Source organism: Panthera uncia, assembly GCF_023721935.1.
Source record: "Panthera uncia isolate 11264 chromosome B2 unlocalized genomic scaffold, Puncia_PCG_1.0 HiC_scaffold_24, whole genome shotgun sequence".
In the NCBI taxonomy this organism is placed as follows: Eukaryota; Metazoa; Chordata; class Mammalia; order Carnivora; family Felidae; genus Panthera; species Panthera uncia.
The window spans coordinates 9206783-9218331 of NW_026057580.1; the positions used below are offsets into that span (position 1 = coordinate 9206783).

The 11549-nt window shown below is 45.8% G+C and overlaps 1 protein-coding gene across 2 annotated transcripts; it reads left to right on the forward strand.

The window, feature by feature from the left end:
* Positions 1-5330: 5330 nt before the first annotated feature.
* LOC125938386 (HLA class II histocompatibility antigen, DM alpha chain) lies at positions 5331-9163 on the forward strand. 2 transcript variants are annotated; one of them, XM_049653482.1, is made up of 5 exons: positions 5331-5500; positions 7008-7292; positions 7903-8181; positions 8414-8539; positions 8900-9163. In XM_049653482.1, exons 1-5 carry the CDS (start codon positions 5413-5415, stop codon positions 8902-8904), a joined length of 783 nt encoding a protein of 260 aa, XP_049509439.1. In that variant the 5' UTR covers positions 5331-5412; the 3' UTR covers positions 8905-9163. The 2 variants fall into 2 exon arrangements, with proteins under 2 accessions (XP_049509439.1, XP_049509438.1); XM_049653481.1 differs by having other exon boundaries at positions 5333-5500; positions 8414-8542.
* Positions 9164-11549: the final 2386 nt, after the last annotated feature.

Consider the following 11549-nt stretch of genomic DNA (forward strand, 5'->3'; position numbering starts at 1 on the left):
AAGCCCTGTGTCCGTCTCTGCACTGATGGTGCAGAGCCTGCTTGCTCCATCTCTCCTTGCACCTGCTCTCCCTCTCTCTCTCTGCCCTTCCCCTGCTTGTGCTCTCTCTCTCTCTCTCTCTCTCTCAAAACAAACAAACAAACAAACAAACAAACTTAAAAGTTAAGTTAGGGGTGCCTGGGTGGCTCAGTTGGTTGAATGTCCAGCTCTTGATTTCAGTTCAGGTCGTGATCTCAGGGTTTGTGAGATGAAGTCCTGCATGGGACTTTTGTGGAGAATACAGTTTGAGAACTGCTGTGGAGTTCAAGTGGAAATGTCCAAAAAGCTAAAAGTTAACTATATGGGTAGTATGGAACTCAGGCCAAGATCTGAGTTCAAGGGGTAAATTTGGGAGATATCAGAAAATGGGTGGCTACTAAAGCATGCCATCCAGGACAAATGTAATGTAAGAAGAGAAAAGGTTGAGGATAAAACTCCAGGGAACAGCAAGTCTTAAGAAAAGAGTCCACAAAGAAGATGGAGAAGAGGACGCCAGAGAAGTGGGAGGAAAAATTAGGAGAGTGCCATTCAGGATGCCAAAAAATAGACCATTTGAAGAAGGAGGGCATGGCCAACAGTGTCAAATGTTACCAAGAATCCATTTGATTTAGCTACACAAAAATACTGGTGAACAATCCTTTGTTGAGGGTTACGGATTAAATGGCAAGTGTGAAAGTGGAAAGATGGTAACCCACACCTTTTTCAGGAAATTCCACCTTGCCAGGAAAAATAAATGGAGCAGTACTAAAAAGGGATGGGAGAGATGTTAGAAAGCCATGGCCTGCTGGATTTACAGGTGCCATTATTTTCAGGGACATTCCTATCTAATGACCAAAAGAGACAGTGAGTTACTAGAATACAGAACTGGCTACCTTGCTCCTCTTACCCTTAATTACCACTTCCCAGACTAATTACATTAAGACCTGGGATGAGATCAAGAGTCAGACGCTTAACGGACTGAGCCACACAGGCACCCCTTCCCAGACTAATTACAGACTCTCTTTGAAATATCTGTTATGGAACTTGTTGGAGAGTCCTGACAGGAAGAAGGATTGCATAGAGGGGAGGGTAGTCATAACTATTTGAACTTGGTACTATTTATACTGGGAGAGAAAGGAGTTAACTGCATCTCTCCAGAGTCTTGATGATGGGTGGTTATATTTCTGCTCATCCTGATCTTGTCCACACTCTAGTCTGTGGAGAACTTGGACCCTGTTGCTTCTTTCCTCCCACCCAGAGTAGTTGCAATGTCTGCTGTACCTGTTCCTAGCCCTCCCACCCAGTCTTCTTCCTCCTGTTTCCCCTCAAATCTCCTCCCAAACAATCTGTTGTATCTGGGCCACAATGTATTCATTAACCAATTGCCATCCCCAAGGGGGAATGGAGCTCTTTTTTGGTTTATTGTGAGGCTCCCCATCACAATTCTGACCACACACATAGAGCAGTGCTCAGAATACTGTGGTATGGAAGCAAAAGCCAGCCTGCCATATTTTACATGGCCCAAGATCTAAGAACAATTATTACATTTTTAAATGGTTGGGGGAAAAAAAGCAAAAGAAGAATCATGTCATGAAAATTATATGAAATTAAAATTTCCGTGTCTGTAGGCAAAAAGAAAGTTAAGAACAAAACTCCAGGGAACACCAGTGTTTAAAGAGTGACTGGAACAAAGTGGTCCACGAAGGACACTGAGAAGGAGATGCCCAGGAAGTGAGAGGAAAAGCTGGGAGGAAACCGGGAGCATAGCCATGCTGTTTCATTTACATGTTGCCTGTGGCTGTTTTCGTGCTGCAGCTGAGCACACGAGACAGAGATGAGTTGCCCACAAAGCCTAAAATATTTACTTTCTGGTCCTTTTTGGAAAAAGTTTGCAGACCCCTGGCTTAGACTCTAGGTGGCTGTGTGCTACATGTCTCCCCCTATAGTCCTGGTGATGTTATAAACTTCCTTTCTGCTTCCCCCAAGGGCCTGACTCTCCCACCACAGGAACTACTGATGTGTTAGCCCGTAAAGAGTGGGGCACTGGGAAAATGCCCTGGTTTTTGGAGTGTAACACAATGATTTCCAAACCCTATCCCAAGCCTGGCACTCCACCCTCCCCCACCACACACATTCACAAGTGTGCTCACGTACAATATATGTGTTAGTGTTTCAGGATATCCAGGAGGTCATAATAGGGTTGTTCTTGATTTTGGCTATTATTGCTGCTGTTATTTATTTTTCAAAAGGGAGTATGGATTTTGAAAGTCTGAAAAATACTGATGGACCATACTCTCATAGATTAATTTCTAAGATTACTTAATTGCCACATTAAATCTTTCTCGCTGCCTCTTCCCCCACCCCTTCTGTCTTTCTCTCCTTTTCTTCTCTATTAGACTTCCAGCATATACAGTGACAGTTTCTTCCTCACCTCCCACTTACTTCTTAGCCCACCACAATCTGGAGTCAACTCCCACTGCAACACTGAAACTGCTCTCAATACATTTGTCAACTGTTTCATAATTACCAAATCTAAGGACACTTCAGTCCTTCCTTGACTTCTGGGTAGCATTTTATTATACTGACCTTGTCCTTCTGCATGGAACACCTCTACTTTTCTGAATCTGTTTCTTCCTTGCTCTCCTTTTTGCTTTTGTAGCTATCTTGATGCTGCTGGTGTCACTAGATTCCTACAAATGAATCCATTTCAGTGTACTGGTTATTTTCTGGTGTCAGTGCCATGCCCTCCTATACTGTGTTCTGGACTTTTCAGCCTAGGCATCTGTAAGGTACATAATTCCCAAGGCATGTCCTAGCCAGTTGGCTTCCTGTTAGAGTCTCTCAATAGGAGGTACTGGTGGGAGATAAGAAGGCAAGAGAAACCAAGAAGCTTCGTGCTTTAGTTACTAACAGAGTGGCAGTTGCTGGTAGATATGGCAGCAGCAAAAATGGGTGATTCTGGACTCCAGCCTTAGAGGTAGAGAAAGTACCTTTTCAATGATCTGGCCTTGACAAAAATGGAACCTTTTCAGTAGATCCAGAACCAACTGTAATGGTGTCTGTGCCAGGGCAACAGCAGATGTAGACATGGATTCCATGTGAGGGGCAATAGTATCTTCTGATTTCTAGGTATTCCTCTTTTCTATTTGGGCCTCCAGACACACACTTTTTTCTTTTGCGCTTCTTGCCCTTTTAACATCTTTGGGACCAATTCTCCGTATTAAACTCCATCAGTATGAAATACCTAGAGTGGTTCCATGTTCCTGACTAGATCCTGGATGATAACTTGTAAGAGGGTGGGGTTGGAACCTATGCAGACTTATGTCCTTGTGTCACTTCCCACTCCGTCTGCACAGCCTACTTGCGTGATCTTATCCACTGCTTCTGCTTCAACATTTGTGCTGATGACTCCAAAATCAAGGTTTTTTAGCCCATACCTGAGATCCATTGATATACCTCATGCCTCCTGTGTGGCTCTACCACTGGCATCTCAGATTCAACATGTACAACACTGAACTCAATCTTTTCTTTTTTAAAAATATTTTTAAATGTTTATTTTGAGAGAGAGAGAGAGAGAGTGTGTGTGTGTGTGTGTGTGTGTGTGTGTGCACGCATGTGTGTGTATGCCAGCCTGCAGGGGAGGGTCAGAGAGAGAGGGAGAGAGAGAATCCTAAGCAGGCTTCCATGCTGTCACTGTGGAGCTGTCACTCGATCCCACCAACCATGAGATAATGACCTGAGCTGAAGTCAAGAGTCAGACAATTAACCAACTGAGCCGTCCAGCATTTCTGAAGTCATTCTCTTCTTCATCAAATCTGCTTCTAAGGCATTCATTTCTGTTTCAGTGTAGGCCATCACTACACCCACCCAGACACCCAATCTAGAAACTGTTAGTGTTATTCTTGATCCTTCCATTGGGCTAATCAGTAGCCAAGCCCTTTAGATTCTACCTCCTAATTGCCCAATATTCTATTCCCTCTGTCTCCTCTGTTCATGATTTAATTCAGGCTCTTATCATTTCTCACCTAAATTATTGTTATATTGCTAAAAAAAAAAGGTGGTGTGTGGGTGTGTGGGTGTGCAACTTTTTATTTTGATGTACTATACTATATAGACTCTGACCAGCAGTTTTGTCTCAATTTTTTCCCAACCTCCAGTCCATCTTTTGAAATGTCAGACCAATTTTTCTAAAAGTTAAAATAATTGTGTCACTTCTCAGTTTTAATATCTCTGAAAGCCAGACCCTCTTTGTGGTCTCACACGGCTTGTGTGATCTGACCCTTGCTTGAATTTCTAGCTCATCTTGACACTCCCCCACACCCCACTACCAAACAGGGACACAATGACTAGCCTCTACAACACTCACATCCAACCAAAGGAAGGAGCTCTGAATGCCTTTGACCTCCACAGACCTGCCTACCTCTTGCCCTGGAATGGTTTTCTCTTCCCTCATGTTCTGCTGGTCAAATTGTCTTTCCTTTAAGATTCTTAGAAGGTCTTGATTATGTTCCACCTATTCCTCCATCCTCAAAAAGTTACTACTTTCAAAACGCTTGGCCCATTCTTGATCCCACCACTAAACTTTAAGCTCTTTGAAGGCAGAAATACCCTTTATTTATCTTTGTATTTTTAGCACTGGGCCTAATACCAGCATTTATTAAATTTTTCATGTATTTCTCTTTTTAAAAAATGTTTATTTATTTGTGTGGTGTGTGTGGGGGTGGAGAGACACTGGTGAGGGAGGGGCAGAGAGACAGGGAGAATGAGAATCCCAAGCAGGCTCCATGCTCAGTGCTGAGCGCTACAGGGGACTAGATCTCACCACCATGAGCTCGTGACCCGAGCTGAAATCAAGAGCCAAATGCTCAACTGACTGAGCCACCCAGGCACCTCTCCATGTATTTCTGCAGAATGAATTGGAGCTAATGCCCGAAGAATACCTCTTTGAGAAAAAGGAGGGAAGGCTGGAGGGAGGAGGAGGTGGGGTCTGAAGAGCCCTGGGGGTTTGCTTGAGAGAAGAGGAGCTTCTCCACCACAGCATTCTGCCAGGAGGTGGTGCTGCTCTGAAGAGCCCATTGCTTAGGTTTCTTGGCTGAGGCTGATAGCTTGATGCTAAAGAGGGATCCCCAGCAGGAGGCAGACATTCCTCCATTGTCCTCCCAGTCCAGTTACACACCCCACTCTGCCCTGGTGAAAACACCAAGTCTTCAGGAGGTTGCTGGAACCACGTCTCTCCCCAGCAACTGATGATGTTAAACCCTACGCTTCTGTGATTGGTTTGGCCAAATGACAAGGGCAACTGTGGAAGTAGCTGGCGGAACATGATCTGGGGAAGGAGTCTGGGACCTGGGTCAGCTGGTTGGTAGCTCGTAGCACACTGTGTGGTGTGAAGATATGGATCATGAGCAGAGGCAGGGAGCTGCACTGCTAAGGTTTTTACACCTCCTGTGGCTGCTGCCCCACTCCTGGACCGCCCCTGAAGGTATGACAGTACCTCTCATTTACTTCAGTCCTGACGGGTTAGAGCTTAGGGAGCCACCCAGAGCATTTGAAGTCTTCTTTGCATTTGAAGCCCTGTGCTTTGTAAGTGGTGGGAAGCATTATGGAGTAATGGAAATGATCACAGAGTTGGGAAAGACATCAACTGTGGATGGACGGATGGCAAACAATGTCAGGTGCTTTATATATTTCCACTTAAGACAATCTCTTGAAGCAGAGCTTACAATATCCATTTTACAGATGAAAAAAAAATGAGACTCAGAGAGTTTAAGTAACTTGTTCAAATTCACACACTTGGAAAGTGGCCGAGCTGGGATTTGATTATTCACTGTTCTATTTAGGCCTCTACTCTGCATTCTGTCATCAACTCACACTGTGATTCTTGAAATTTTCTTAACTTTATTCATCCTTAGTTTCCTTCTCTGTAAAGGATGGGACAGAATGGAAGAATAATCTGGAAGATCCCTCTTACTCTAAATGTCTTTTATTCTAGGTATTAGGTACTGGGTAGAAAGTTTCCTGCTAGTGTGTGTGTGTGTGTGTGTCTAGGAATTCTAGCCGGGGGCCTCCAAGAACAGGGATTATTTTTTGCAGCTCTCCAGTCCTCCAGTTCTGTCACACTGCAGGGGCTGGAGGGTTGAGGGAGGGGTGAGGATGTTTTCAGAGAGGTTTTGTGCTGATGAAGTGGCTGAAGAGAAGTCTGGAGATTGGTTTTTCGGTTTACCATGTTGTCTGGGGGTAGGATGGGGCAGTGTCATCTGTCGCTTGGGGAGGCCATGACCATTCCTTTACCCTCCCCTCGAAGACTAGAGAACCCACCCAGGCCCTTTACAAGTAAATATTGATGGCCTTCTGTGAATTAGACGAAGGTATCTTTTTTGGGAGGATGCATGCCTGTGCCAGGATGCATGGCTTGGTGACCAGAGTGCAGGCTAGATTTCAGCTTCCAATTACTTCCTTGGCCAGATGCCTCTGTGCAGTACACAAACACATAACTAACACTGTGACTCTGAATCTGTCATTTAATCAAAAAAAATTTTTTAAATGCTTATTTATTTTTAATAGAGAGTGTGAGTGGGGGAGGGCAGAGAGAGAGGGAGACACAGCATCGGAAGCAGGCTCTGAGCTGTCAGCACAGAGCCCAACATGGGGTTCAAACCCACAAACCATGAGATCATGACCTGAGCTGAAGTTGGAGGCTTAACCAACTGAGCCCCCAGGTGCCCCAAATGAATCTGTCACTTTAGAAAATACACCTATTTTATTTTTTACAACTTTAGACAGTTGTCATTTTTATGGGCAAGGGAAGATTTGGAGAGGTCCTGTAATTTCTTCTTTACCCCCATTGGGAGGGAGAGCCTTAATAAGAGACACAAGAAGGGGTTATACCCCAACCCTACCTCCTCCACCTAAGGCATGCCTTGCTGTTTTCTAAGCTAAAGAGGAGGAGGAGACTCTCACCTCCCTGACTTTCTCTGTCTCCTTTGCAGCTCCTACCCCAGTGTGGCAGGATGAACTGCAAAACCACACGTTCCTGCATACGATGTACTGCCAGGACTGGAGTCCCAACATTGGACTCTCTGAAACTTATGATGGAGACCAGCTTTTCTCCTTCGACTTTTCCCAGAATACCCGAGTGCCTCGCCTACCTGAATTTGCTGACTGGGCTCAGAAGCTTGGAGATACTTCTGCCATTTTATTTGACAAAGCATTCTGCCAGGCTATGATCCGGGAAATAGGGCCAAAACTTGAAGGGAAAATCCCTGTGTCTAGAGGTCAGGGGTGTCTCTGGGGGCGGGGGTAGGGGCTGCATTCTTAACCTCCTCAACATGTACAGTGAATTATTCCCTTTCACACCAGTTTGCCTATCCAATGCCTTCTGGATCTCCCCTTACCAACTATAGTCTGTACTCTGTTTTTGTTTTGGGGCAAAGGCATGTGCCTAGGACATAGTAGGGGGTCAAAACTATTGAACTTGATGAATGCAAGAGGGACCAATTGATGCCTACTGAATATTAGAGCTTGTATTGCTATGCTCAGTAGGATGGAAGGGAAGAAAGAAAGTATCTGATGATGTGCCTGTGTTTCAACAAGAAGACAGCATGTGATTAGATGCCTGTGTGAGGTCTAGACAGGAAGTGCCACAGGAAATCAGGGTGGAGGGTCCCAGGGTGGTCTGGGTCTGGCTCTGCCTCTAAGTTCAGGTCTGGGTCTTACCTGGAAGAAGACCTCCTTCAGAGCCCCATCTCCTCCCTCACCTTTCCCCCCAAAGCCCGTCCCCTACTCTGTCTCTGCCCTCCCCTCTGTATGCCACTTCCCTTCCAAACTCAGGGGTACCATCTAAACTAGTTACTTCCTTCCCTCACACCTCAATCCTCCCACCAGGGTTACCTGTTGTTGAGGTGTTCACGCTGAAGCCCCTGGAGTTTGGAAAGCCCAACACGCTGGTCTGTTTTGTCAGTAATCTCTTCCCACCCACGTTGACGGTGAACTGGCAGCATCATTTGGACCCTGTGGAAGGAGTCAGGCCCACTTTTGTGTCAGCTGTGGATGGACTCAGCTTCCAGGCCTTTTCTTACTTAAACTTCACACCAGTACCCTCTGACCTTTACTCCTGCATGGTAACTCATGAGATTGACAGCTACACCGCAATTGCCTTTTGGGGTGAGAAACTTCCTCCTGGAAGCCTGGTTCCTTTTGGGGGCAAAAAATGATGGACCCATGGGAGGGCCTTCTTTCTCCACTTGGATCTTGTTTAAATCCATTCTCACTCTGAGCAACCTCAACTTTTCATGCCTCGGTTCCTCCTTTTTCACCCCAGACGCCCAAGTAATTCCCCCGGGTGGGGGCCTCACCAATCAAGTCTCCAGGCTGACACACTCCCCTTTTCCCCTAGTGCCCCATAATGCGCTGCCCTCTGATCTTCTGGAGAATGTGCTGTGTGGTGTGGCCTTTGGCCTGGGTGTGCTGGGCATCATTGTTGGCTTAGTCCTCATCATCTACTTCCGAAAGCCTTGCTCAGGTGGTACGTCGGGGCATCTGGAGTGGGTGGGAGAGCCATGGGAGCCGCATACAGTGCTCTTGTGGGGACATGCCAGAGTCATCTTGTGGTTGGGTGGGGAGGCCTGTATCGGGCACCACGGACATGGGGTCCCGGTTACACACACACACACACACACACACACACACACACACACAGTTACAAGTCACAGGCATGACTGAGTGGGAGAGGGGTGATATGGGGATTTGTAGGAGGGGTGCTTGGAGATGACTTGGGGCCAAAGAGAGGTCAACTTCTGTGGGATATGTGGCAGGCAGGGAGGGGCTTTTGGGAAAGGGGGGGTTCCCCTGATGGCTTTCCTCCATCTTTCTCTCTCCTCAGATTGATTCTTCCTGACCAGAGTCTGGTGCCAACAGTGTCAACCATGCATGCGGGGGAAGCTCAGGCTTCCCACATCCTGCACAGGATCTCTCCTCCTCAGAGCAGAAGTCCCTGGGATGCCCCTGAGGGACATGTGGGCATGTACAGGTTTCTCAGCTGGAAGATCTGCTGTCCCGGGGCTTGCACCCAGGGGAACCCAGAGTGGCTTTGCTGTCACGGCCACATTCCTTCCCACTTCAGGGCAATAAATCTTATTTCTTAATACTGAGTGGGTTGTCATTTCAAATTCAACATGCCTTAATGTAAACACAGCTTGCCCTCATTAGGGAGGGGAATGGGAAAACCCCTAACTCCTCAGCCAACTCCTGTTCCCTGGTCTCAGCACCGTACGATGGCTTTTACTCCTATCAGTTTGTGCGAAATATGTGACAAATGAAGGCAGAGCTACTTTCTGATAATCTGCTCACAAAATAGTGGAGAAAGCTGATTGCGGATTTTTTTCTTTTTCATTTTACTATTTATGAAAATGCTTATGGCTAGTATTGGCTGTCTTGAGAAATATGTAACTCCCTTCAACCCTTCACCATAGCTGGGAAAACAGGAGCTCAGGAGTGGGAAAAATCAGTTTTTAAATGCTATTCTAATTCAGTTGTGTCAGTTCTGTGAAAACAGTATATTCAGGCTCCTGAAGTGAAGTATGAACAGCTAGCTTGGAAGGGCCCGCAACTCATGTGTCCCTCCAACGATTGTTCTTTGGCCTGAGTGGATCATCCAAGGAGAACTGTGGTAGTGCTGCCCTGAGCAGGTAGTGGGGGCGAGGGACATGTGACTACTGGTGGTAAATTCCTTTGCATATGCTTTCTTACTGTCATAAGACTTTGCATCTTGCTTTCCTTAGGGTCTGGGAGTTGCTTTGGAGGAGGGGGTGGCATGAAAGTCAAGAGTGAAATTACTTTGGTATTGGTGAGAGAGTCTCTTCTTCACATTGTACCAGCATCTAATCTAGGGGAAAATATCCAATTCCCAGGAGTTGGCTCCTCCTCTAAATCATCTCATTTCTTTCTTTTCTTTTTTCCTTTTTTTTAACAAAAGTTTATTTATTTATTTTGAGAGAGTGTGTGTATGAGTAGGGGAGGGGCAGGGAGAGAGGGAGAGAGAGAGAATCTCAAGCAGGCTCAGTGCTGTCAGCGCAGAGCTTGACAAGGGGCTCGAACTCACAAACCGTGAGATCATGACCTGAGCTGAAATCAAGAGTTGGACGCTTAACTGACTGAGCCACCCAGGCGTCCCTAAACCATCTCACTTCTTTAAAAATTTTTAAAAAATGTTTATTTTATTTTTGAGAGAGAGAGAGAGAGAGAGAGAGAGAGTGAGAGACAGAAACAGAGTGAGCAGAGGAGAGGCAGAGAGAGAGAGGGAGACACAGAATCTGAAGCAGGCTCCAAGCTCCCAGCACAGAGACCTACGTGGGGCTCAAACCCATGAACCATGAGATTGTGACCTGAGCCGGAGTCAGATGCTCAACCAACTGAGCCACCCAGGTGCCCCTAAACCATCTCATTTCTTTTTTTTTTTAACGTTTATTTATTTTTGAGACAGAGAGAGACAGAGCATGAACGGGGGAGGGTCAGAGAGAGGGAGACACAGAATCTGAAACAGGCTCCAGGCTCTGAGCTGTCAGCACAGAGCCCGATGTGGGGCTCGAACTCATGGACCACAAGATCATGACCTGAGCCGAAGTCAGCCGCTTAACCGACTGAGCCACCAAGGTGCCCCTAAACCATCTCATTTCTAACAGCAGCATGCTTTCTGCTCAAGAGTATGCTCTCAGGAATCAGACTGCTGGGGATTCATTTGTGACTGTCAAAATTTTAGCTGTGGGCCCTTGGGCAGATTACTTAACCTTTCTGTGCCTTGATATTATTTTCTGTAAAAGGGTAATGAAAACAATGGTGTCCACCTTAACTGTGTTGTGAAGTTAATATCTGTAGAATGCAGTGTTTAGCACGTGGAAAAGTTACTCAATAATTGAGCAAGGATTTCCACAGGGGAACTCTGCAGCATCATTGACTTCTTTCTTTTTTCTGGAACTGACAACCAAGTATTGTATTTTCTCCCTTTGAGATATTTCCCTTTTTCTTTTTCTTTTCTCTTTACCATTCTACATCTCTCTCTTATTACTTTGAAGTTCTTCCTGGTTTCTACTTTCCAACTATCCAGAAGTTTCTTGCCAGTCAAGTCTTCAAACTGCTTTCATTATGCTGTGTGACCTTAGACAAGTCACCTCCCCTCTCCGGACCTCAAGTTCCTCATCTGTGAAGTGATGGGCTCGTGTTAGATGCTGTCTGATCAAACATTTTATGATACTGTCACTTGCAATCCTCGAGAAGCATTGAAGAGCCTCTCAGGTGTCCCCTTCCCAGCAGTAATCCTGTCCAGTTTCATGGCTCTTTCTTGACAGTATCGTGTCACCTCAGGGCACTTGTCCAGGCTTTTCCTCTCACCGGAATACCTTCTTCATTCTGCTTCCCTTGTTCCTATTTTAACCAACGCTATGGATCCAATCCATGTTCACTCCTTCTGTGAACCTATCCCTAATCCTGCAGGCTTTTTTTTGTTTTGTTTTGTTTTAAAGTTTATTTACTAATCT